This window comes from Cloeon dipterum, chromosome 1 (assembly GCF_949628265.1).
Source record: "Cloeon dipterum chromosome 1, ieCloDipt1.1, whole genome shotgun sequence".
NCBI classification, from domain to species: Eukaryota; Metazoa; Arthropoda; class Insecta; order Ephemeroptera; family Baetidae; genus Cloeon; species Cloeon dipterum.
In genome coordinates, this window is record NC_088786.1 from 30,623,216 (window position 1) to 30,650,115 (window position 26,900).

Genomic DNA, 26,900 nt, shown 5'->3' on the forward strand with positions numbered 1-26,900 from the left:
GTTCAATTCGCAAATCCAGATTTCCAGCTTGATAATGAATGATTCATTTTCCGATTTGCTTGAAAAATATGCATCCATGGTTCGAATTTATTTGCATACTCGCCATTTTATAATCGGTTAAACGCTAAGGCTTTATTGTTATCCACGGGTAAAACTGCGTTTCAATAAATTCGGTCCGTTCATACGAACAACATGCAAATTAATCTGGTGGTTAGGCTTTTGAGCCGGTTCTGTTTGATTTACGTGCGAACACCAAACAAACGGAGCGGCGCTCGTGACGTTCGCAATTATTTGCATTGATCACAGCCGCCGCTCAACGAGCCTTTCATGCATGCTGAACGAACTGTGAAGTATAAAAAGGGGGCAACCACGCCCTCTGCGTAATAATCACTCGTTTCCCTTAATGAGAGAGACCGCGGAGAATGCAAACGGCTTGCACGTAGTAATGATAGATCTAAAGATTTTTGTTTGCTCTTATTACAAAAGGGAATATTTGTTTTCTTTGATATTTGATTATGATCACAGGGAAAAAAATCAAGCGCTCGTCTGTTTGATTTGCACATTTATTTTTAATTACCATTTTATTGCGGATCAGCAAAACAACTACGCGCTCTACTTTATGGTTAAGATTGTTTTTCAAATACAAACAAAGGCCAATTCGTAAAATTATATTTTTTATTCCTTCAATTATTATGTTTAGCGGCTTTAATCACTTCCATCTTAAATACAATGAGTTACATTTTAAATACCTTTTAACAATTTGATAGAAAAGAATTAATGCTTTAATCTCACAGAGCAAATATTTGGTGTTTGGCTAACTGATAAAATCGATCCCATTATATAACTCTCTCAGACATCCAATTTTAATCGCTTGCAGCAATCTTAAAATAACGGTTTGCTCGTTTGGACTCCAAAAGTAATAGATTATCTGCCCCGCAAGTAGTGCCCTGAAAGTCATTTTCCGCCACCAACTGGCTTTCTGACTTTCCGGGGGCAGGCGTGCGCGTATAAATCACTTTTTTATACGCGGCACGTGACAATTTTGTTGACATTCCGCTGAATAATAACCAAATTCAGGCTGAGTGAGAAATGGCGCCGACGGCGATAGCAAACAAAGAGCTCAAGTGACAGCACTTTTCTTCCCCTCGGAATTTATCAGTCGTTTTCGAGACGCATTTTTTTGCCGTCCACGCTAACTAGCACACAACGCGCATTAGTTCAGCGTGCATACGTCGCTTTTTATTTGCGAAAATGACACGCCACAATATTTATTTACGTTCGTCGCGAAAAGCTTTAGATGTATTTTCGCGAAATGCTTTCTCGCGCGTCGGCGGCAATTCGGCGTTGGCCGTACTTTGTACAAATTTATGCGAACACGTCTGCACTGCGGTTGCTTTTTCTGCTCACGTTTCAAGAAATGAGAAAAGATATTTATGCACTGGTAGCAAACACAACTTCGAGCGAACCAAAGCGGGAAAATTGGTGTGAGTTAACATTTTCCCGTTCCAACAAACCGTGGGCTTGATTTGATCTTAAAACAAACCAAAGGTATAAATTTAATCTTTCTGTGAAGTGGACATTTTAATTTATTTCCTAAGAACGATCGAGCTTCAGAGTAAAATAATATTATTTGTTCCGCGATTGCAAGCATAAGAACATGAAAATATGAAGCATGTTTTCGCTCGGGACCCGGCATAGATTGGAGATTGATAAGACGCCCACGCTTATGAAAATCGAATCAATCAATGCTCGCAGGTTGCGGCAGAGCAATCTCGACTCTCTCGGCGCAGTTCTGTCGATTTGATTATAATACTCAAACAGAATGTGGGACGAGCTGCTTTCGCAAAAAGCAACCCTCGGCACCGTGTGCAAACTCTTGTGCAATAATTATCATTACGCTCTCAAGCTGTGTGCAACGAGCAAGAAACTTGCTCTTGTCGCGCGGCGAAGATTTTTGCCTCGCACTGAAATGAAAGCACGTGTGTCTGGCGTGTTTGACTTTTGTCAAGGGTTGTAGATTTTAGACCGAAAATGTTTTTCCTCTGCTAAGTGGAGCAGTCTAAAGGCAGATACAAATTTAAAATTAACGGGGAGATTACATTTTTGTGCGAGGTTGTAAAACTGCAGATGATTCATTGACTCATCAAGAGTTTTGCATAAATTATTTCAGTAAAAAATATATTAATGTTTAATTTTCATGAATCTAAATAATCTGCAATTAACTTAAACACAAGAAATATTTAACAAATAAGACATAACAACGTTCACTTTATCTTTTGCGGCTTGAGATAAATTTTTGTAGCCTTAGTTTATTTTTTTTTTAATAATTAGAAAGTACGCAAAAAGTGACTAATGCAAATTAGTAAACTTATAAGTTCTTGTCATTCATCCTTTAAAAATTTTGAAATATCATAATCAAAATTCACGAAATCCACGTTTTGTGAGAGTAAACTTCTGTTAGCTGTTTTTCATGTTTACTAAAATCCTTCTATCTAGACTTTTATATATAATTAAATTTTTAGCTCTTTTTTTAATTCAGCCATTTTTAAATTCAGTGCATCTCCGGCCAAAGTATAATTCTGTTAAGTACTGACAGACAGCTAATTGTTCATTAACAAGTGATTAAAAATACAAAAATGCTTTGGCATTAATCATCATGCCGAAAGTACAAAATTCCAAGACAAAAAATTGTATACTAATAAAAATATATTTTGATGTTTCTAGCTCTGAGGTAATGCAATCAGCATTCAGTAAAATAATTATTTCTAATCCATCTCGCTGGGGAGATCCTTCTCCAACGCTCACACACGTTTGCATCTATTATTTATCGGGGCTCAAGGCACTTGCGTGCACAAACAAATTAGTTAAGCTTCATAAACTGTGTCTCAAACTATAGTTGTATTCCCGATTTCGCGCTGGCTGCTGCGGGTAATGCACATTTGAAAAGGACGTGTGTGTGTGTGTGTGTGTGTGTGTGTGTGTGTGTGTGTGTGTGTGTGTGTGTGTGTGTGTTTCTATGGAAATTGTGGCAGCAGCCAAGCCTCGCCTCACCCCGCGGCACCCACCATCAAATATGCAACAGATGCATCGGGGGCTTTGGGCGAAATGAGCGAGCGCACCGCAAGTTTTATCCGTCTCTCTCGCTCTCTTGCAAGCCGACAAAGCGGATTTATGTTCCCTCTGTGAATTCTGGAGCAACCCACACACACGGCAAGCCTCGATAATTTCTCCCTTCCGAACGGAAATTTCCAACGCACGAATATTAAACATTATATCAAGTGCGTTTGAAGAGCCTGTCTCGCGGTTTGTTAATAGCTCTATGAATGTTTCATAATTGGATTAGCTCAAATCAAATCCTGCATTTCTCTGCTAATGAACTGCAATTTTAAAAATCAGCGCTCTCTCTTTCTTCTTTGCTTTAATTTAATTAACTCATTGCAGATCTTTTTATGCAAAAGAATTTATTAAATAACTTTCTTTGCTCTTTATTTTTACCTGTCAGCAGTGTTCATCATGACAACGCGCATCATTGAAAACTCTCACGGACACTAATGAAATTCTCGGCGAATGCCGATCAATGCCCAGCAGTCGCTATCCTGCTGGCGCCTCTGAGAACAAATAATGCTGGCCAATCGTGTTTTCCACTCAACTAGCTTTGAAGCAAACCGCAGCAAGTGCAATAAAAACACTGTTCAATCTCTCCTGGAAACAAAAGAGTTGCGGCATGCACTCGTGCGGGATTAAAAATTCTCGTCAGCTTGTGAGGACCAGACGAGCCTTCATACATGGTGAGTCCAGATTGCCAGCACGCGAACATGTTTTCCCGACCGCGGGCGGAAAGCACAGCACTTCACCACCGAGGATTGTTTTGCGCCTGACACAGAACTCGACACTCATCCACGGTTCTCCCCTCGAAACGGCTTGAGGCCCGAAATTTGACGACGCGAGACCAGCAGCCCCGGGTTAATTATCAGCGCGGCTAAATTCTTGTTTAATTTTGCGTCCGTTTTTAACATGAAATCTATCCGAATTAAAAACATTTATTTGCTCAATTTTTAAATGTTAACTTCCTAGTCAAAATTTGAAATGAAATACGGAATAATATGTATAGTAAATGAATGTATATAGGAAAAAAGCTAAAATTCACTCAGTGCCGTTTAAAGAGGATTAATTTTGATTGCTCTCGTCAGTATATTTCACTTTTGGGGGAAAAGTTAATGCATTTGGCAACAAAGATCTTATGGGGTTTTGCAGTATCAATTCTCCTTAAATTTGCGGGAAAATTGGATTTAAAGTTTGCAAGCAAATCAAGCGGCGAACACTGTGTCCCTATTGAAAATTATAATGGGCAATTAATCTCATAATTCACACACTTGTGGAAAGATCGCGAGGAGAGCAATCAAAATCAAGCCGTTTAATTTTTCGAGGAATCGGGTAAAATCTAAAATTTAACTATTACGTTATAACGTTGTATTGATTAATTGGCATTTGACGTAATCAAACGTAAATTATTCAAACAGACGAGTGATTTCTAAAATCACTCGTTTGAATATTTTTCGTGTTGATTTCGTCAAATGCCAATTAATCAATACAACGTTATAGCGTGGTCCTGATTTTACTTTTGTGTACAGAAACAGCAAGATGAAGTGTCATTATATAAATACGTAATTTTTAACAATTTGGAAGTTTTCCACACTGGTAGCGTTTACTTCAGCTCTATGGAGGTTACCTCTGTAATGAAATTTATTGTCTTCCCTTGAGACCCTGTTTAATAACTGAGCGCAGCGGAAAAACGATGGTTAATCAAGTGGAATAAATAGATCCCGTTTTTTCTTGCCACGCATTGTGCCGACTAGATGAATAATGAAACTCTCTAGAGAGAGCAGCGCCACTTAATCCCATTAAACCCATCTTGGAGACAACCGAGAAGGGAACGCGCATTAAACCGCTTCATTTGACCCGCATACTAATTAAATATCGCTTAAAACACTGCATTAGAGAAACATAATGCACTGGAAGATTGGTCTTTCAAGGAAAAACGCATTGGAAAATGCAATGGAATAATACTCGCAGGGAAAGATTTTGTGTTGAATATGAATGTAAGAATCGACATGAAGTTGTGTTTTTTATTGAATGGTACTATTTGAATGAAATTATTGAATAATTTAATACTATAAGAAGGCGGACTGTTAAATAATTTTTTTTTTTGTTAAAATGGGAGCCATTTGAACATAAATAATTTGGGTACTATCTTTTCCAGCAGGGAGAAAACGCAACAGAAAACGACTGACCTTATATAGGGAATGGTTTTTGGTAATATTAGCTTTGCGCCCCTGTTCAAGCGCATTTGTATTTTTGTGTAAACCTATAGTTAGCCTCCTTTCCATCCCTTCAGGCGAGCGTACTTTTAGATCGACTAACATGAACTTTTATTTTTACCCAGCATTATTGGGTATAGTTTGGAACACGAAATCAAATGTGTATATACTGTAGACTGGCACCCACAATAATTTTCGACATGCGAGCAGCGAAAATAGGCCGAAATTGCCTCCGGCAGCCAGTTTTGACACCAATAAAACCTCTCATTTCGCGTGTCACTCTCACTTTGCAAGGCAATAAAACGGTCTCAAAGCTTTTTCGGGCGGCGATCAGCAAGCAGAGCGTATTTCCTCGATTTTCGACTCAGTCCCGCCGATACTGGATGCTTTGCGGGCAGACAATGTAATAATATAGGGTGCCGCGCCGCCGCGCACTCCACTGATTGTAATGCATTCATCATCGAGCTCTGATTCATTACGCTTCCTGTCACTTTTTGAGCCGTTGACAGAAGGTTCACGAAAACCGCGCACTCACGCGGCATCACAAACACTCACATGACAATCGCCGCATTTATATCTGAGTCGAGAGTTGCGGCAGAAATGGAGCGAACGATCCCGCGTTTTTTACGCCGCAAACTTGCACCGTTCGCTGATTGAAAAGTAGTTCATTCCTGAGAGTGATGAAAATGTAACTTGCAACGTGTGCACTGCAGTGTTGAAATCCGTAACATTTTCACCACGTGTACTTTTCAATTAGTTGGGAAACGCTGATTTCGCATGCTAGCCAACTTTTTGCTCGACGGCAAAACTAGACAAGTTAGAGTTATCATCATTAAGACATTATTCATTAGTTTGATTTTTGTAATTTTGGCTAATGGTGTAAGACACACGAATATTACGATGTGTATTTTTACGACTGTCAAAATTTTTATTGTGATACTAAGCTCACTGTGGAATGTATAAAATTCATATTTTAAAGTTTTGGTTTTTTAATTAGCTCTTTTTATAATCATATCAGAGAATTAAAGTGGAACTTTACAGAGGCCAACAATTGCGAAAATTTTGCATTTTTTCCAAGTAATTCATTAATTCTAGTGTTTGTGGAATTAAGCATTAGTTAATATCTGCATAGTGAATTATTAAAATCTGGATAAAGTAACACTTAAATTTCAGAATTTGAACAGTTTATCGAAAAATTGAACGGTTTTTATCAATGATTTCTTCGCTTTTTTTATTCCTCTCTTCGCGATTTATCCTACGGAGTACAAATTAGGAGGTAAATTTCCCTTCTGGGAAAATTAATTCAGATTTCTAATAAGGAGAAAGTATTCTCGCTGCTTGATTATTTCTCATTTATTTTAATTCTTCATTATATTTATTTAAACATCTAATTTTTAGAGAGTTTGTTAACTAAATGTAAAAAGGATTTTTCGCAATTTTTGTGTACACCACCTTTGCTATGGTTAAATTGAAATAAATAAGAAAATTGTATGGATTAAACGAGACTAAAAGTATGTTAAAAGGAAACTGGCGAGTCTGGTTTTCCACTTGATATGCATTTCATGATTATTAATCATCTTTAGTGCTTCTGTAAGATTTCTTATGATTCTGTGGTGGGGATGTGAAAAGCGTGTCAGGCAAGAAAAGAGGAAATATTTAGCTAACATTGATGTTTATAAACAATTAAGACGTAGTGTAATAGGGTAAAACACTTGATCTATTACTAACAATCGAAGCTCGTTTAGCAGTTACGAGCTCTATTCTAGGAAAAAAGACGATCCTGAAGTGACTGATTCAGCTTTTTGAAAAGGTCTGAAAGACACGGAAGGGTGCCTGCCGTTTGAGTCGGACTTCCGCCCACGCAGACTTGTAGAAATAAATGGGCATTTTGTGAGGACGCCCGGCAGGGGATGCCAAGGCCAAGAAGAGCGAGTGCATTCAAACCACCCACGTTTCAGCGGAGCGGAATTCAAATCAGGCCGACTGCTCTATCTGTCTCGGCCTCGATCAACGTGGCTAGGGCGCGCCGCCCCTAATCAATTTATTTACGGCGCGCGCGAGCAACTTTTCGCCGCCGCTCCATATTGGGACCCTCAGGGGCGGCTCTCTTGCTTTTTTTACTCTGGCGCCCCACATTCCGCACGTCTGCTTTATGTGCACGTGCCCCAAGCAAACACCTTTCGAACACGACACCCTTTTGGCGATTCACATGCTCCCGAACCGACTAGTGACCGCTAGCTGCGCGACCGATCAGGTTTTCATTGACAACCTCCTTCTCAGTCATCTTCGCACAATGGCAGCGTGTGGGAAGCTAGCGGCACGTGCTTCCTTCCTTTTCCTGCTTTTTGTGCCGTAAAAAGCTCGGCCAGCTGCCGCGTCTGATGACCTCATTATCAGCTTCATTTGCTCTTTTCACCATAGTAAAAGAAGCACCACCTGACGCTGACGTTTATGAGCTACGAAATTATGCGCTTGTAAAGTCTCATTTGTACGGCAGTAACTTTTCTAAATTTTCATCTCTTGCTGCATTGCAGGAAAAGCAGGGAGCATCTGCCCAACTTTTTACTTAAGATGATGAAATGCCATTTCCAGACTCTTTAACTAATTTTTTTGGTCCAAATGCATCAAGAAATTGCACGAGAAATAATTTTTATAAATTACTCCACAGTTTTATATACAGTTTTATATTCAATAAAATAATATTTAAGCTTTAAAGAGAATCTTTGCAGGGCAATTGAATGCATCATTTTGTGTTTGTTAAGATTAAGCTAAATTGAGATAAATTTCCTTCAGATCACACGCACAAATAGTTAATTCGACCAACAAATGCATCGTCAGAGATTTTCGTTTAAAGAAGCAGTAACCAAGAATCAACCAAATATTTGTAACAGAAACACTCAGCTTTTCGTGTTTTTTAAAGTCTATCAAATGGTATGCACCACGTGAGGAAACTTCCTTTTGACGAAATAAATCACGATTATCAGTACTTTAACAGCACTCGCCACTTGAAAATTAAATTTTGAGCCGTATTTATTAATTTTTTTGAAAAAGTTTAACCTGATAATAAGGCTTTTTTTAGAATTGCTGAGGATAAAAATATTTTCCTGCATGGTGCACTATCCACATTTAGGAGACCTGAATAAAAACAGAAAACCCGGCAACAACCATATAGAGTGGCAAAATCTGGAGCTCAATTAGTCTCTCCTTGACGTCAATGGAGTAACTTTGGAAACCATTGCTATCTTGCAAGAAGTCTGTGCTCCATTTTACAACACAGTCCTGTTTGGCGAGCGTGGAAAACGGACGTAGAAAAACACAAAGCAATCCCTGGTGGTCACCCATCCAAAAACATATTAGTTCTCCCCGGGAAACATGCGATGAGAGGCTCTGTTTCAGGGTGATAAATGCGATTATGTCAGAGCGTAAAATACCGTTCCCGCAGCTGCCTGCCTGCGCGAAAAGCCCCCGAGTGTGTAGGCAAAAAGTTTACCAGCAGTGTGATGCGGGACGGCATACCCCACTTAAATTACGATTCAAAAAGCGCCAGCGAGCGATCCGAACGAGCTATTCACAAGTTTGCTTTTGACCAATAGAAATTAAAAAAAAATATGAAAAATTGCTTTTCCACGAATGGTTTTTCGTAGAAATCTCGAGAATTCAAATCCAATTTTCGTTATTGCTTTAAAGTTTGATTGAAAACGTATTTTGTATTCTCTCATACTGGTTTTTTATGTAGGCAGGTTAGGGAGCAAGGCTCCCCCTCAAAAAATCAGAGCAGGAGTCTAAGGACAACAATAAAATTTTATTTTTAAAAATCTGACTCTAAATGTTTTAAGTGAAAGAACATTCCTTTCTCCCAAGCAGATTGCATCAGTCTAAATTTGACAAAACTGATTTAAACCTCTGGTGATTTTTTATTTGCCAAAGTGTAGCGCTGTCGAGGAAACGTCAAAGCTTCCAAACTCGAAACTGATTTGCACAAAGACCTTTGTTGCTGTAGAGTGCGGTTTATTTAGGAAAGCGAAATTTGCATTTACACGACACTCACAGCTGTGACGGCTAAGGGCACAAAAGGTGTTTCGGTTTCGACACTCCCAAACATGCACACGTGTGTTTCTATGTGTTCCTTCCTCAATGGTTTTGCCCGTGTTATTGAGAACGGAGATGGTATATATCAAGAAGGCAAGAACCAACTCCTACACAAGCTGCCAAAATAATCAAAGAGCAACTTAATTCCACTGCGGATTGCGACTCTGAATTTGAGTGGGCGCCTCAGGTGTTAATTTAATTAGACGTATGTCTTTTAGTTCTCAGAAGTCATTCGTTGGGACCTTTTCCTCAAAAGCTTGTGAGTCAATATGTTTTTACTACTGTTAAAATATTGGAAAATTAACAAATGAAAGTGTCCGCATTTCATCTTATGACGTAACTATGGTTATGATGGAACTGTTAGAAGTTTCGGTAATCCTGTAGAAGATTAAAGAGACAGACACAATTAATCTTCACGCAGTGAAAAGCACGTGCACGTCTGGGACAAAAATGAAAAGGCCCTGCTTTTTGACCCTTCACGCGCAAAAAAGATCCTTTTCATCCACTCATCCAGGTCAGTCTAAGCAGCGGACGAGACCAGCTTAGTTTTCCCTACTGACGTAGTCTCAATGCTTCAGTCCACATGGGCTTGGATGCTTTTTTTTATTCCCCTGCTGTTTCTCTTTCGCCAAACCGGCCGACCCGATTTAAGCCGTCGTAAAGAAAATATATCATGCACTCCGTTCATCTCCGGTTGAAACCTTACTAGTGAGTGTTTGCACCAATTTAATCAGCATATATACTTAAAAAATCTATTTTTCAAGGGAAAATCTGATGTGTTGCAACTTGAAGAATAGACATCTCTGACAAAGATGCTCGTAGGATATTACGTTTTGTTGTTAGAGTCAATTTTGATCACTTTTTAACGAAATAAGTAAAATCACCAGGGATCAAAAACCAACCCAAATTATTAAAAACTTTGTATTAAAATTGCCAGAGCACTGTACCTAACAAAAAAAATGGCAATTTCATCAGCTTCATTAAAATTTTACAGACATTTCAGAATAGCCCATCGGTCTCATCAAAAATGTCAACAAACCAAAACTAATCTAAATTGCACAGAAACTTTATTTTATTTTTATAAATTTTGAATATCTTTTCAACCCTCCGTAAATTGCTAAAAAGGTAAAAAAAATAACCACATATACTGAACTTTGCTAACGTCACTCTAGGGTTTAAACAAATACGATGATATTCTCCACCAGCTAAATTGTAGAGTCTTAAAAATTTCTCTTTGGGCAAAGTTGGGCATATTCGAGGGTTTTTTGCCAAATAATTTACTCATAGTGTAAACAACGATCTAAGTAAAACGATTACAAATTTTGTAGGTATGCTCTTTGGACAAACTTTAATCCAAAGCTGCAAAAGATAGTTTTCTTGCTCGTCTCTCAGGTAATGCCAGTTTATCGAGATCAACCTTGAACGCTTTTGCTGACAAGAGAGTGCACGTGCGAGCAACGAGGAATCAACCACAAATTGATAATTGAAAGTTTTTCAAAGTCAAACAAGACGTTTGATTGGATCACGAGCGAGCTCAGTTTTATCTCTGGGCAAAACAGAGATTTTACTGCAGTGACGATGATCAGGTTAGAACTTTGCTTTTGACAAGGCCGTGTTTGCCTAGCAGCACATAATCCTCCTCGTTGAGTAGGGGTGTTTGTCGACGAGCTCCAACAGATTTTATCTGCTCTAAGTTGGCGTCTAAATTATTCCCGGGCCACGACAAGCGCGATCATTCACAATTTCCTAATCCCGACGACGTGCGCCCGCTTCCTGCGCCGCCATAATTCTCGTGCAACGCGTGCGTGTAGGTTTGTGCTAATCGAAAATTATCTGCTACTGATCCATGTTAATGTAAAACGCGAGATCGTGCAGCTGTAACATTTATGTTCATGCCTGGCGGCGTCAACTTAATCACGTTGTTGCCACTCGAGAGAGTGAGAGAGACGGTTATGAAGTTGCACTAAATTTAACTGGCACGCAACGATCAGCCCTCGTTGACATAAACTCTTTGGCTTCCACAAGGCAGTGGTTTGTTTTACTCAGATTAAATTGTACAATTTTTAGGACCAAACGTTATAAATAATGAATTTTAGAGATCAAAGATAGAATTTTAACAGAAGTTTCTTCTGATCGTGACATATCTTTTATGAAGCCTAACAATAAGAACAAAGTGATTTAAAACTCTTTTTGTGTGGAAACATGTCGGAAAGGTTAAAGTTGCTTCTTTTTTGCTGAAACCCACGCAATTATTGGAAATATCAACCCTTGTACAATTTTTCAAAAGATCAATTCAGCAAGTTAAACCCTAGAGGTACGCTCTGTCTCCATCATTTTTTACGTACCAACTGACAAAAATATTATCTCTACTCCACTTTATACGAACTAGCTAACTCGTTCACCACACAAAGGCATATTGGGTTCGACGCAGCCTTTGGCTCATTCAGTTCCGTCTGCAAGTAGCGTCCTGCCAAAAGAGGGCTTTAGAAAACTGAAGCACCCTCTGGTCAAGTGGATTGTTTCCACGCAAATAGGCTCAACGTCGCATCACCTTGAATTACCTTTCTTTAAGCCTTTCCGTTCCAAATAAAGAGATGTGTAGGGTACCTATATACATTCCGTCAAACAATGACCATTCTGCAACACACAAATTCACACAACAGACTAATCACATTGTTTGACGAGCATATATAAACCGACGCGACGCAATTCAAAAAGAGAGAATTCCTGCAGCAGCCTAGACGACCGGACCAACCCTGAGGACTATCTGGACGAGGACCCTGTAAGACGTAAAGATCGCCATCGCAGCAGGACGATGTAGCTTCCGTCCCCGATGTTGTCGATCGCACGCCTGGGCTTAAGCGGTACCATACTTCGGATGCTGCGCCCCGCTTCACCGAAGTCCCTGACGAACCCACTCGGACGCGTCCCGAGTCTTTAATCCGTCCCACTCTCCGAGCCTCACAATTCCACACATATTCAGCCCCGCAGCCAGTCTACACTTTTCCGATGTCGTCCCATTTCCACAAGTCGCAGTCCACACACGCAGCCCACAACTACAGCTTTAATAAAATTCATAATATAGGAAAATACTGCGCATCATAATTCCTTCCTATAGATGTATTATTCAAGCTGAATTTTCGCAATCTCTTTATCTTTTTATCATCTTATATTAACGTTGATACGAGGGTTTTAAACAAATTTTGCCTAATTAACCACGAAATTGGAATATTAGTAAGATGGATAGAATGAAATATAATTTTCAAGTTATTTAAAATATAAAACTATTAGGAATAATTAATTTAAAAAAAGATTTTGGTTTTTTCATTTCAAAGGTGCTTGGATACATAAAAATCCATTGAGTTAATTTCATGCCCATCGTTTTCTATTCAAAGATCGAAGTGGTCCATTACGCAGGCTGATAAATAGGTCGTTTATCCTGTCAGCGGCAGCTATTGATTGAAATTTAGAGTCCGACTACTTTGAATTCAACCTGTAAAATACTCCGGTGAGAGTAAAAAATATCCTTCTGCTTTTTTACTCAGCCAACCTTTTCCCTAATCACCCGGCTGCACTCTCACTTTTCTTGTTTACAGCATGGTCATCAAAAACCCTTACACCATAGCTTAGCTGGCTGGATGTTAATTTACGCCGGAGATAAAGTGAACGAAGATTAGTGGTGCGAGGTTGATGGTAATTGTGACCGCATTATTACACGCTCCGCCGGTGCCATTGCAACATGACCTCGGCTCGCATCTCGGATGCTGCAGGAAAATGATTACAATGCTGAGAGACAGAGCCGAGTCCTGCTTTTCAACTTACACGCGCTACGTGTGCGCATTTTCTCGGTTAGCAACACTGATGCAAAATAGCCCGGCGCTCGTTCTGCTTTGAACTGCTGGTTGCACACATTTCGATAGAAAAAGGGCTTAGTATGCCACATATACGCATTGGCGAGTTTCAAAACTTCCGCACGTGGAGCTGAAGATATCTTTGTTTCTTCCGTTTCTTCATTTACGTTTTGACTTTGTCGCGAGCATCATTATTCAAGAAAGCTGAATGAACTAAGTGTGCAACTTTTCCCCATGCAACATTTGTGCTATATTAAATTTCACGTATTTCAAGTTCAAGCTGCAATTCTCAGAGACCTTATGTAAATTTCTGGATTGTTCACAGTTGATAGCTACGTGATTGGAATAAAGAGCGCTGCTCAAAATTTATGTTTAAACAAAGTGCGGTTCGAAAGTCAGCTGTAGGAATTTCCACCGGAGTATTTAGCTCTACAGAAACGCAGATTATGTACCGAGCAAAGCTCCCGCTTTTCCGCGTTGTTATTTTCCGTATTTGCATTTTACACTGCACCGCTTGACTGCTTGCTCATTCGTTCTCAAACTATAGCTTATGTAAATACGAGCGTTTATCTGCTTGTGTTGCTAAGGCAAAAGCGTTGGTGAATGATTTTAAATCTTTTTCTGATAATTCAGCGTTTTTAAATGCACCATTTATCTGAGACTTCGAAAATTAATTAACCCTAAAGTGAACGTGACCAATGTTGAGAGAAACACTGTACTTTTAGAATGAGCGTAAAAGTTTTGTCTTTGTTTGCCTTCAGAGATGAGTGCAAGCGGACGTTTTCAACGATCACTTATTCAGAATTCTCTGCAGGTATTACTATAGTATTAATTTTATTTTGGTAGCGATGTACATCTGATAAAACCTGCGGGGTCGAAACAGCCACTGTACAGTTTTAGAATGTGTATTTTTTCTAATTATTTCAATTTTTACTGTTTATCTATGGGAGAGGCTATTGAAAAATCAATTTTATTTAGAAAAAAATTGGTTTGACTTTACAAGTTAGATGGCTCAAATTAATTTTAATCTATCTCGGGAAATAATTTTATAGAATATGGTGGAGCCAAAAATTGTTGGAAAAACAATCATTCTAGATATATACGATGCTCACATTTTCAAACAATAAGGATGCTCAGGGCTTCGCGGCAAACAGTGCTATTGGAAATCGTGACGGCGAAAGAGAGCGAATTTAATTAGTTTAGCAAACGGAAAGCAAGGAGCCTCTCTTTTGTTTTTCTGTCGGCGTGGCGTACGGCTTGAGTAAATGTTGTGACTGGCTGTTTTGGCTGCAAACTGGCATGCTAATTTAGAACACAAACACAAATTTGAACAGATGCTAAAAAATTACAGGCTTTGGTTGGTTAATTAATAACTTCAGAAAAACTGATCTGAACCAAAATTTTTCATATTTGAGCAAAGAGTATTAATACTGTTTATTAAAAGATGTGCTCTGTGAAGATGGAGATGGATCTCTCTCGAATGAAACGCGAAAACTGACGCTTTCCGCGGAGAAACACGAGCCTGCAACAACACGCCCGCAGCTCGCATTGAAAGGAAACCCCTGAGTGCGTAGGCAAAAAGTTGGCTGGCAGTGTTATGCGGGATAGCCTATCCACTGCTTTGCCAATTACGCACACCCAGTGAGTTGGTAACGCGAGCAGAAAAGTGAGCGGAAAACTGGCCAGGATCAGGTGTCGTTGGTAATGGGCTAACAAATGGAAGGAGCAGTCTTATCTACAGCCAGATTTTTAAATCACACATTCAATGGTATATTTTTACTTTTGCACCGCACATTTTTTCAAATTTTTCTCTTGATTTTTAATTCACCGTTGGTTCAATTGTTAAGACTTAATAGGCAAGCACAAATTTCGACCCTCCGTTCCATTGTCTATATATATCAGTTAAGAGCCAGCCAGCTTTGTGCTGTTTTTACTGTTAATCATTTGGGCTGCAGAGAAAAAACAGCGAAGCTTTGCGTGATGTTCTCTATTCTACTTTCATTCGAGTTTGCTATGGCTGGACTTTTATTGAACAACTTTTGTGCTGGGCTTATAAATGAATTTTTTTACTCTGTCACTTTTGACCCACCGCTTTTACGGCCGAAATAAAATGTGTCGGTGCGTTAGTAACATGATCACGGTGCCTGTTTATTGCAGCTCCATTGGTGCAGATTTATCGCTCCATTTTTTGCTGTTCGCAAAATGTGCTTCGCTCACGTCGAAAATCTCAAACGGTAGACATTTTCTCAATATAGATTGTTTTTCGATCAAACCGTTTTTTCAAACGCCTACATTTTCCGCATCAGTCATCAAGCGAGGAGGAAAAGAGGAATTTGGCATTGCGGCGCAGTTCAAGCGGAAGGAGAATTCCCATCGAGCTTATTGCTGTCGGCGGCCCACGCGGCGATTGCTTTCCGCTCGCTCGCTTCGCCTCTCGCTGTCCGCTCGTTGTGATGATATCAACAACACGGAAAAGTTACCCCCGGTTTTTGAGGAACGTGTGTGTTTGTGCTCATCCGCTGACGGCGAAACCACTCACGCTTTTCGCAGCAAAACATGCGCAGCGAAGAGAGACGCAAAAAGAAGCAGACGCTGTTTATCCTTGGGATGTAATTAAATTTGCAGGTATCCTGGCGCAAAGCAAAACACGTCCAGCTTCCAGGCTCATTGAAAATAAATTATCAATGATGCCAAAAGCCATAAAATAGCTCTCAAAGGAAGGTGTTGAGATTAGATACGATTTTTTTCGTTTTTATGATATTTAATCCAGTTAAAGATAAAATTGATACATCCAAAAGCGTTGATTTGGAGAGATTGATTGGTTCTCGTCCAGGCGCATATTATTATTTTTCACCTCTCTCACTCGGTTGGAAACCATAATATCGTTCATATTCACGACTGCCAGCAAGCGAAATTAAATTACCGCAGACGTCACAGTTCCGAGCCAGCGAGACCGAGCCGCGTGAAATATATCACCTGCAAATGCACGACTCTCGCTCTCGCTCCCGCAAAAAGCAGCACAAATTTCGCCGATAATGCTGAATAAGAGAAAAAGACCGATGGTGCCCCTTTTGTTGCCGCTGCCGAACAGGTTTTAAAAATAACTTTTGCGGGCCTGAAATTACCCTCTGTCCTCGCAGGAGGGAGCATTGGAGCTCATGAATTTTCATTGCTTTGCGGGGAAATGGCACAAACAGAGGTGGATCGGTCGACCGGTGTTAATACTTGTAAAACCACTTTTTACTCCTGCATAAAGGCAAGCACCTTTTTGGGGAAATTTTTAAATTAAATTAGAGTAAGCCACAGCCTCCGGACGCAATAGGATGCTTATTTATTAGGACTGCAACTATTAAACGAAACTAGGAAAAATTTGAATGAACAATTTATTAAACGCAATTATCCGTGCAACACTAAGCCTGCAATTATTGTTTATCGTCAATTTTTAAATCACTTTGCCGTTTCTCTTAAACTAGTCTTTTTGTTATACATTTCTAAATATAATACTTTTCACACCATACACCTCACAATCTATATTTACAAATTTCTTTAGGTTCATAATGAGACATCTGATGGACACAGAACAAACATCGTGCTTTGACTCGCTCTAATGTTTCAAAGTCAGTCATGGTAAGGTACGCAGCCAAATAACTTTTATGCCATAAGAGGCATTAGGGGATACTTTTAGCTCAAAGACTTTAACTGCAGTTTCAATCGAAAGTTTATGCAAATTTTTAATGCTATAAGTTGTCAGAAGGGCAGCCCTAGCTCGTTCTCCACATGCATACCAAAAAGACTCCCGAAAAGCCAGAAAAGGCAAAAATTTTCTTTAGTAATATTTATTTGGAATTTATTTATTTATTTAATTTCATTTTACAGAGCTTTGTCAAATTCATATGTGATTTCTAATTTTTTATTCTTCAATTAAGTCTGTAATGTGGTGAGTGATCGGGCTAGTATAGCCATTTTTGTAATTATCCTGGCCATGAGTTTCAGAACTTTCTCACTAACACTACGAACGTCTATGTATTCATAATGTTATATTTTGACATCAATATTAAGTTTTAAAAATGCCATTTCATCTGCTATCGGAGATATAAAATGAAATAAATTGAAAATTTTTATCTGCTCTAAAAAGACAAGAAATTATATCAGCTTTCAAACGTGAGGTAAAATTTTAATATTTTTTTATCGCTTCATCCTTTCGAGATGGGTAGTGAGTGACATCAGCCCGCAATCGACCTCAAACATCGCTCGGATTCTCACATTGCAAGTGCACGCTAAGCATGCGCTCAAACATTTGGTTTCACATATCTTACAATCAGAACATCAAATATGACCCATCAATCGATTTGTCTCATTGCATATTGTAACTGAAGACCAAAATTGGTAGAATTGGCGAATCGAAAAATTTCGAATCCTATTCGATATTGGATGACATCACGCCAGACACGGATTTAAACAATTCAAGACCTATTAAAATGTATAAAATTTCCTTAAAAGTTTATGTTTGAGATTTTTGGAAATGAGCCGAAACCCATTTTAAGAAACCCCCCTCAAATTTATATGTTATTCACAGGAAGACAGAATACAATTCTATTCGTTGTCAGTCTAGGCTTTTTTAGCTCCGAATGTTACGAGCTCCAGGAATAACTCATTCCCTCGTCTGAAAAGACTATGTTTACGAGTGGTGCGAAAGGACCCTCATTCGCTCTGTCTAACACACCCAAATCGTTGATTTCTTTTCCTGTGACGTCACTAACCATTCATCATAGACGCAGTTGGATGTTGAGCGAGATGCAGAAATACAAAATCACGCAGTGTTGGCGGTCTCAGTCTGGCGAAACAAATAAAGGCCGCGCTGCAGATCAAAAGAATCGTGTCAATGCCAAACTGCTTTTTCATCTGCCGCCTTTGCGCACAGAAAAATGGAGTCCAAGATAAATTTTCCCATCAGCGCCTTTTTGCCTGGAAATGTTTGCGTTCGGATATTGGAATTAAGGAGGACATACACATCGTTTGCATGCAGGGCAGTAAAATTTAATAGCACATTGCAATCCACTTCAAATCACGCTCGTGCTCACTTGCTCTTGCACAAAGTAGGGCAACAGCATAAACTGACTGAACATGAAATTTTAATTCACCTGCAATATTTCTCGTTTTTATTTCACAAGGCAATTTTCCATCGAAGGTCTTTTGCTCCAGCTTCCACAAAGGGAGTCGAGTCAAATTAAGTTCTTGAAGAGAAGAAATAATGTACCAACCACTATAATTTGAATACATTACAACTTGCTGAGCTTGTTGGGGATGTGGAAAAATAGCCAAGAGCAATACATAATTCTATGGAATAAAAAGGGATAGTATTTTTTAACAGGAAAAATGTTCCACAGATCAATTGATAAAAAGTGTTGCTAGCCAGCAGACGAAGAATTATTTGTAAGCGGTCTAAAACAGACACTCCGCGCGGTGACATAAAAAAATCTTCAAAACATTTTGTAAGAATTAGGAAGAGTGCGACCGCCGTTACGATGATGAGTTCAGGGACCCAAAATCATAAGGCCGAAAGTGGTTTTTACAGAAAAGACTGATATCTGGGGGTAAATTTAAGCGAGCCGCCAGCCGCCGTGAATTTGTTCAAGGGGTCGGATTACGGCAACTTTGACAGAAAATGGCAATGCTGGGCATAAGGCTAGCATTATAGTACAGTGTTTCAAGGTCGAGCTTAAAAACGGTGCCGTAATCCGCCCCAAGGCGCCAGTAAAAAAATCGAAAAGTGCTGGGGAAAAAATTGGTCTCCGGTCCTTCGGACTGTTAAGCACCGTCAAACTTCAATTTCAATTTTTGTCAGCCTCGTCAGCCGTTGACGAAAGGAAATAATACAAAGTCGAATCTCTCTACTTTCCAATTGAGCAGATGCTAATTCTTTGATCACGCGCCTTTTCCATGAGAGGTAATTGTTGAAAACATCGCTCTTTAATTGAAGCGAAACACACTTTTCCGCTTTCACAATAAAATCAGTAAATCTATAGGGACGACCGAGTGCTTAGAGGCGGATGGTTCGTGTGACCGCAAATTGTGTAACGATAAATGTAGCACCTGTTTTGCCCACAACGGATCCCTCAATGATTATGCAACGATATTAGAAAAACCGCTGTAACCGCTCTTGAATTACTATCATTACCCATCGAGTGCTACTTCGATTTTAGTTTCAAATTGAAAAGTTGTTGATGCAATGGTTTACAGCAGAAATCCGATCGGACACTAATCAAATACCATGCAGAACTGATATTGTTTTTACGATTTTTACATTAAGAAATGACAAATTCTTTTGCTTAAACTGGGTTAGACTCGCCCCTTTGAATCGGGTTGTGGCCGACGGGCGAAAACTGAAATCTTTATTTTTAAAATCATCTTCCAGCTGTTAAACTATAATGCAAAATTACATAATACAATAATTCAAACCACCGACAACTATTGGCTCACAACAAAAAGGGCAGGACCGCGCTTCTGAACCGCTACAGTAGTACATATATACCGGGATTAATGAAAGAACACATAAGTATAGTACTTGTTTTTGTACATTTGATTCCCAGTTGGTATTTCGCTTCTCTTTTCCTTCAACCCTAGATGCGAAAAACTAATTTAATTGTTAATTAGCCACGCTTTTGCGAGCCATTTAGGGTCAAAAAAGAAGTAGCAGTACTGCTCAGTTAATGTTCAGGCGGGCGTCAAGGGACGCTAAAAGGCACGGCCAGGTGGAACGAATGCGCCTTTTCTGATGCAAATGGCTAGCCTCTCATTTAGAGCCGCGTGTGCGAAACGTAAAAAGTGAGAGAGGGAGAGAGAACGAAAGGGAACGAGCAGGGCATATGCTGCTGCGTGAGAAAAGTGGAGCGCAAACAATGGTATTTGCGAGCACCAACAACTCTTTTTGCGTGCCTGGACCCGCTGGATTAAATGCTTTTGGAGGCGGAATGGACAGTTTTGTTTCGAGCGAATAACGTGCCGCAGATTTTGCCCCCGACATTAAAAGAAAAAACAAAAATCGAGTTAGCAACTTGGGTGGATTTGAAATTCTCTTGGAAAGCATGAAATTCATCCCTGTCTGTGAGAGTTATTTTTTTCCGTTCAATAAAAAGGCGACAGTGATAGTTTGTCCCCAAATTTTGTCACAAAAGCAACCTTTGAGAAGCCAATAATTCGATTTATTGCAATCTCTCAAATTAATTGTATGAGTAAGTTAAATAAATACATTTGATATTAAAACAATTTTCATGAAAAAATTCGATTTTTAAAATTGTAACATCAGTCAGAACTCAACAAAAATACGATCGGTTTGACAAAAAATTCATCGGTAAAATTTAAATCCCGGCACTCTGTACCTATTACAGCTAGCACAAGCTAGCGTTGATTGCCTGTGCCGTAAAGTGGGCTTAAATTTTATGAAGTATGTATCATGAAGCGATCCTAAATTTTAAGCTTAATGAATTGCAAACAAACTACCACTTTGTGCGCAGAATTGTAATCTCGGTGGCTACAAACAAAGCAAAATGAATAATGTTCCATTCCCAAATTACGTCCTAAATTTTATATGACTCCTTCCACACTCACAACAATACGGCACCGGTCCTTTTTCCTGCTCAGAGTCGACGACAGAATAAAGGCAAAGGCAGCACATTTCCTTGAGAGCGAAGAGAAAGGAAAATAAAATCTGCGAAAGCTATGTAGAGTAGCTCAGCGAAACAAAATGAATTCCAGCAGCTTTTAATTTCGATCTGCAGAGCATTTAATAAAGCGCAACTGCACTGATCTTTAACGTGCCTCTTTATATATATAGGTATATAGGGTTGCCAGACTCTCAAACAATTTCATCGTCTTTGAGGATAGAAAATATTTTATATCAATCTATATTTTCTGAAGAAAAAAATATCTCATGCAGAGTTTGTTACACGGGTAAAGCTTAAACATAACAAAAATATTCGAATTTCACGTTTGTTATACTGTATTTAATTATTATTTAGTATCAACGGGGTAAATAAACACAATAACAATAATAATACAAATTAATTTACACATAAAAAATTTAGCCCCAAAATTTTTTGCAGTGATTTTCTAATATTAAAATACTCCCTTCATTTATTATTCCCTCTGTTCTTTTCAGACGTGGGCGAGACTCATATCGAGAAGGTGGCAACCGTAACTGACATGCTTTTCAATGCGCGAGTTGAATTTTAAAAAGAAACAAAGCGATCTCGGCACACGCACGCAGTTTGTTAGCGCCGTCATTGCTCTGATGAATGAACCGCACGGCGCTCAACTTCGTCTTTTCGCGTCGAGAGTCGAGATTGCTGTTTTAAGAGCGAAGCTCTTGAATGAATTGCGAAAACGGCGATTTTGTATTCAACGCCTGGCTTTCTTTCTTCTTTCACCCTGCATGGGAACACAGCGGGTAAGAAACTCGCACGTCACTGGCCATAAAACATGCATGCTGAAAGGCGACTTTTCATTTTTAGCCTACGTTCTTTTCACCCTCCACGTTCGCACGAAGGGACGAACGAGAAATTGCATGTCTGCGAATCGAAACTGAGCTTTTCCCCGATATATTTTCATTTTGGGTTTAAATGGCAAAAACCTGCCTTGGGTTGCAACTGATCGAATAGCCATGCAGGGATTGCTTTTTTGGTGTGTCAAATTTACCTAAAATGAAAATATCTTGCTGGCTCAGTATATAATAAAAATGGACACTGCCTGAGTGTGCAACTTCTATTTTTTATTCAAATGAGATAAATGTGTGTTAAAAATTTCTCCCTATTTACATCACACACTTTGGTGAAACCTGAAGTTTATATATATATATGGCGTTGTCCCCATATTTGTGTGCTTTGGAAATTTGACTCGAATCGGAAAGTTTCGATTGCCATTATTGAGAATCCCTTGCATCGAACACGCATCCAGTTTTTAGATAATGATCCTCCCTTCTAAAAGGGAGAGGCCTGATCAAAGCACTCTTCCAGATCAATTTCAGAGTGGCAGGGGACAAAAGACCAGCAGTAAAGTTGGATGCTGAAGGAATTTATATGATATATACGAAAACCGCGACGAAATTTACGGCCGGGCATAATTTGCGTAGCGGCTGCTTCGTCATTTTGGATTATGGCAGGAAAGCTGTTGGGGGTGGCTGGCTGGCTGACGCACTTTATTAGATTTTGATGGTATTTACGGTGCGCATGAATCGACGCGATGGCTTCAGAGCAGATTTTGCAAAAGGATAATCGCGCTGTTGACTGCGCAAACATCAGCGGTTCCGAGAATTTAGTTGGCAGTTGCGAAATTGTGTTTGCAGAATCGAAGAAAAGAGATCGCAAACATCAAAACGTTCCCGTGTTGAAACAAGTTAACGGAAGCTTTTTGAACATATTTGTTATCATTGTTTGATGCTTTTTTATGTGTTTTTTTGCCATGAGAAATTTAAAAAAAAATCGATGAAAAGAGGCTATAAAAAGCTTTGTGATAAATATTTAATGCAATTTTTATCCAACTTAAAATTTCCCCTGAGTTTTAAACAATGAGGTTATTTCCATTTACTGCGTTGTAGCAACTATGAATTCCAGCACTATTTTATCATTTTTTATAATGAATTCGTTCGCCAGAGACACGGTAAAACATTCTTTCGCGTTCCTACATTTCCCAGCAATTCCATGTCCTTTAAACCGGAGTGAGTCGAAAAGCGCCTACCAAAAGTGCTCTCCTGATATCATTTCAAGGTGCAATTTCGTCGAAAGGGAAAACGAACGACAAGAGAGGGCCATAAATTAATTGACTTGAGAGTGTGCGCATAAAAGCCCGGTTGATAGTTAATTTCAGTGTCAGCACTGCTGCGCCTAGGTCTTATATACGCTGCTGTCGCTTTATCAGAGTCGGTAAAATTTATTTGTCCTCCGCCGCCCACGCAGGATGAGTGCAAATCAGAGTCTCTGGGTCATTTCGAGCCAAGTCGCTTTAATTGTGCATGCATACACACTAAAAACGAAAGTCTTTTATGGATTTGGCAACGGGGCCTGCTTTTTTAATGTGTTGCTGCAACGTTCAGTGAAATAAAATGTTCGCGGCGAGTTGGAACCGCTGCCAAAAATTACTGCTGCTTAGATGTACACAACCCCGTAAAAAAGTAGAGCCTAATATGCCGCCTGTCAAAAGTAATGATTCCAGGAAGCGGTATTTTGAAGTGTCACTTAAGAAGAACGCGTTTCTATAATGAGATTTTGTAAAAACAAGCGTGAAGACGAGTTTTCAGTTTACCCTCCAACTGATCAGATCAACGCCGTGAATTTGTCTTAATGAGCGACGCGAGATCTAAAATATTTACAGTTGCATCCTCTGCTCTCACCGTTGGAAATAAACTTGTGCGCATTTTAATGAGAAATTTGTTTGTTTTTGGTATCCTCTAGTCGTTGGAATGATGGGCTCTTAAATATAAAAAGTTATTGATTTCTATATAGTGCGGTCAAGTATTAGTTCCGCGAGGACGTGATTATTTTAGTCATTAATATCAGATTTCTTTGACTATTATTTTTATTTTTAACATATTATTTTCGTTTTTAACTCAGAGCAGTAAATGCTGGAAGTAGTTTTATTATATTTGCTGATTGTGCAATTACATAAAAGTGGAGCTATAGAGGCGAAAAATACGAACATTTTGTACTTTTGGCTATATAGCAAGTAGTAATAGTGAGTGCTTCATTGAGTTTATTTGTGTGTTGAATTTAATAACTTCAATGTGCAATAGAGTAATATTCAGAATGTGTATAACAGAATAATTCCAAATTTTGCAAAATTTCTCGACAAAATAAAAGGTCAGTCAATGATATTTTGCTTGTTTTCGATTCCACTCATCGCGATCAATCCAATGGTGTGCGAAATATGAGGTGAATTTTCCTTCTATAGAAATAAATCACAATTTTCAATATGGACACAGCGTGCTCGCTTTTGATTAGCGTGCAAACCTTTGAGCCGAATTTCTCGCAAATTTAAAAGGCAACTTGGAAAATGTTAACTCCTACCCTATTTTTATAAGAATAATAGTTTTAAGTAAAGGTAAAAATAAAAGGGTGCAGCGACGCAGCAACAGTACAAAAAAGCAAAATGCTTGTTTAATACTTGTCTTTTAATGAAAAGTACATCATGGCAAAAAGGAAATCCGTTTCCGAACAAATATTTTGCTGATATACTTATATTGTAGGTGACCCATAAATATCCTTTACGCTTCAGTAATAGAAATAACTCAATCTATCCTTAAAAGGGAGCCCTTAAATTTTTTAGCACTATATAAAATCTTGGGAACAAAAGGCTGAGTAGAAAGCACTCACCTATAGTGGAGACAATTGTGCCGACAAAGTGGAAACTGCCGGAAAAGTCCCAGCGGCGCCTTTTGTGAACGAGCCCGACAGCACTAGCGTTGCCGTACGCGTAAAGCAAGTCGTTGACGAGCGCCATGTCCATCGGTGCGGCCGACTCGTTGGCCAGGCGTCTCTGGAAATCGGCGTACACGTCCCAGAACTTGTTCACCATTGCCAGCTCGGTGTCCTGCTCGAGGAACTGGAAGAGCGCTGCGCCGGCCACCATATAGAGCAGCAGCACGACGGCCAGCAACACGAACCTGGCGTTGTCTTCACTCAGGTGCAGCGCGTTGCAGCAGCCCGTGGAAGCGGCGGGGCCTCCGCCGCCACCTGCACCCTGCAGGTGCGTCACCATGCCAGCAGGCACTGCCTTCACATCGGCGGCCGAGGCATGCAGCGGCGCGGTCGCGAGTCGAGCGGAGACTGCCACCCGCAGCCAGACGAGGAGCTGCCTCCACGTGCTCGCCAACCCCTTCCCTGCCACTTGCTCTCTCTTCTCCTGCGTGTGCGGCCTATTTGCCCTTTCACTATTCGCTCCACTTTTAACTGTTGCGATTTTTATTCTGTCTTTTTAAATTGAATAGTTCATATATATCTGTGCTTATGAATTATTTGAAGTATTGAGTTTAATACCTAAAAATATATATTGTTTAAAATAATAATGTCACGTAAATTTCGTAGTTTTTTTTTTAGCTTTCGTCATTTTTAATTCATTAAATAAGAGATTTTATTGTATTTTGTAAAAGAAGTTCAATAAAATATTCAGTGGATAGATTTACAACAATGATTAATTTAATACATATTTACTTAATTACATTTTGTACTTCAGAAGACTACATCATAAATAAAAAGGTTTGAACTTATATTGATAGTAAAATCTATTTTCATCTGTTAACAATATCTTCGATTCTTTCCATTAAATTTATAACACCATGCAAACAAATGCGAATTAAAAACGTTTCTTGACAGTAAAATGCAGTATCAGTTTAGTTTTGGAGAGTATTCCTCCTGATCAGAGCCAAATTGTGGGAGTGTGCATTTTTGCGGAGTTCGCTCAGCTCCTTGTTGGTCCTGTAGAGCTGACTGCGCAAATCTTCCTCACGCTGTAAGAGAATATCTTGGTATATTAAGTTCGTAAAAGAAAACTCTTCATCGCCTTACAGCCTTGCAGTCACTGAGTTCAATCTTCAGCTTGTTGATCTCTGGTTTGTGGTTGGGGCGTTTTAGGTCATATCTCAAGGCTCGGTTTGTCTCTCGCAGCCGTTGCATCTCCTTCTCTTGCAGCTCCATCTGCTGCTCCCAAACTCCCAGCAGCTTCATCTTCTCCTGAATCTCATCCAGTTTCTGTTGTTGGTGTAAGTCAATGCCCAATTGTTCATATCTGTGAAGACGGTTTTATCAATTAAATCTATATCAATCACGCTTTAATTACAAAATATACCTTTCATCAAAGTCTGCCTCATTGTCCTGCTTAGCCGACAATATCTCCAACTGTGAATTTTTCTCACTCAGCTGCTCACACTGATGCTTCAAGCCATCAAAACCATTTTTCAAATTCTTAGCCTCGATCATGAGATTGGCCTTTTCCTTTTCAAGAGTTGAAATCCTCACCTCCAACTCAGAAATCACAGATTGGTGTTCCAGGCCTTTCTCCTTGAGCTTTGCCAGATATTTTTCTTCATTTCCCATGTTCACAGACTCCAGTTTTTCTTCCAATGCTTTCTTATCCTCTTCCAATGCTTTCTTATCCTCTTCCAAATCTTGGATCTGTTTCTTGAGTCCAATCTCAAGTATTTTCAGTTGGGTGATACTCTCACTAGCAGCCACAATCTGGTCCAGCTGCTCCAACAATTCTTGTCTCAGTCTTTCATTTCGGCCAAACACCCGATTTACGACCACAGCGCACACCTCTGGACAGTGGTCATTATGCAGAATGATTTTAAGTGGCTCATCCAACATCGCCTTTCCAGCATCCATTTCACCGTCAGGAAGATTTCAGCACTACAATTAAAATCTAGATTTAGTTAATGTGAAGGCACACAAATATGAGTGAATATAAATGCTAAATAGCATTTAATAGCTTTTAATATTAAAAGTATTACCTTGTTTCTGAGGAATGATTAAGAAGCAGGACCTCTGCCTGTGCAGCGATATTTGCCTGTGGCAACTGTCAGCGCCAGATGCGATTGGCTTTGGCGCTGACATCCGATGAAATATCTGAGGTATTTGCTGGACACCTCTGTTTGGTG

The 26,900-nt window shown here is 39.4% G+C and overlaps 2 protein-coding genes across 2 annotated transcripts in view; both read right to left on the minus strand.

Moving 5' to 3' along the window:
* Positions 1 to 25,090, minus strand: part of LOC135948468 (potassium channel subfamily K member 13-like) — a 45,177-nt gene extending 20,087 nt beyond the window's left edge. The window contains exon 1 of the mRNA XM_065497765.1: positions 24,622 to 25,090. Within this exon, the coding sequence (XP_065353837.1) occupies positions 24,622 to 25,006 (385 nt within the window). The 5' untranslated portion in view covers positions 25,007 to 25,090. The remainder of the gene's footprint in view (positions 1 to 24,621) is intronic.
* Positions 25,091 to 25,461: 371 nt separating this feature from the next.
* On the minus strand, positions 25,462 to 26,655 carry LOC135937392 (myosin-11-like). Its single transcript, XM_065480546.1, has 3 exons — positions 26,093 to 26,655; positions 25,813 to 26,032; positions 25,462 to 25,754 (listed from the first exon to the last, which is right to left on the minus strand). The coding sequence occupies exons 1-3, from the start codon at positions 26,626 to 26,628 to the stop codon at positions 25,638 to 25,640; spliced, it is 873 nt and encodes a 290-aa protein (XP_065336618.1). The 5' UTR covers positions 26,629 to 26,655; the 3' UTR covers positions 25,462 to 25,637.
* Between the last annotated feature and the right edge of the window lie 245 nt (positions 26,656 to 26,900).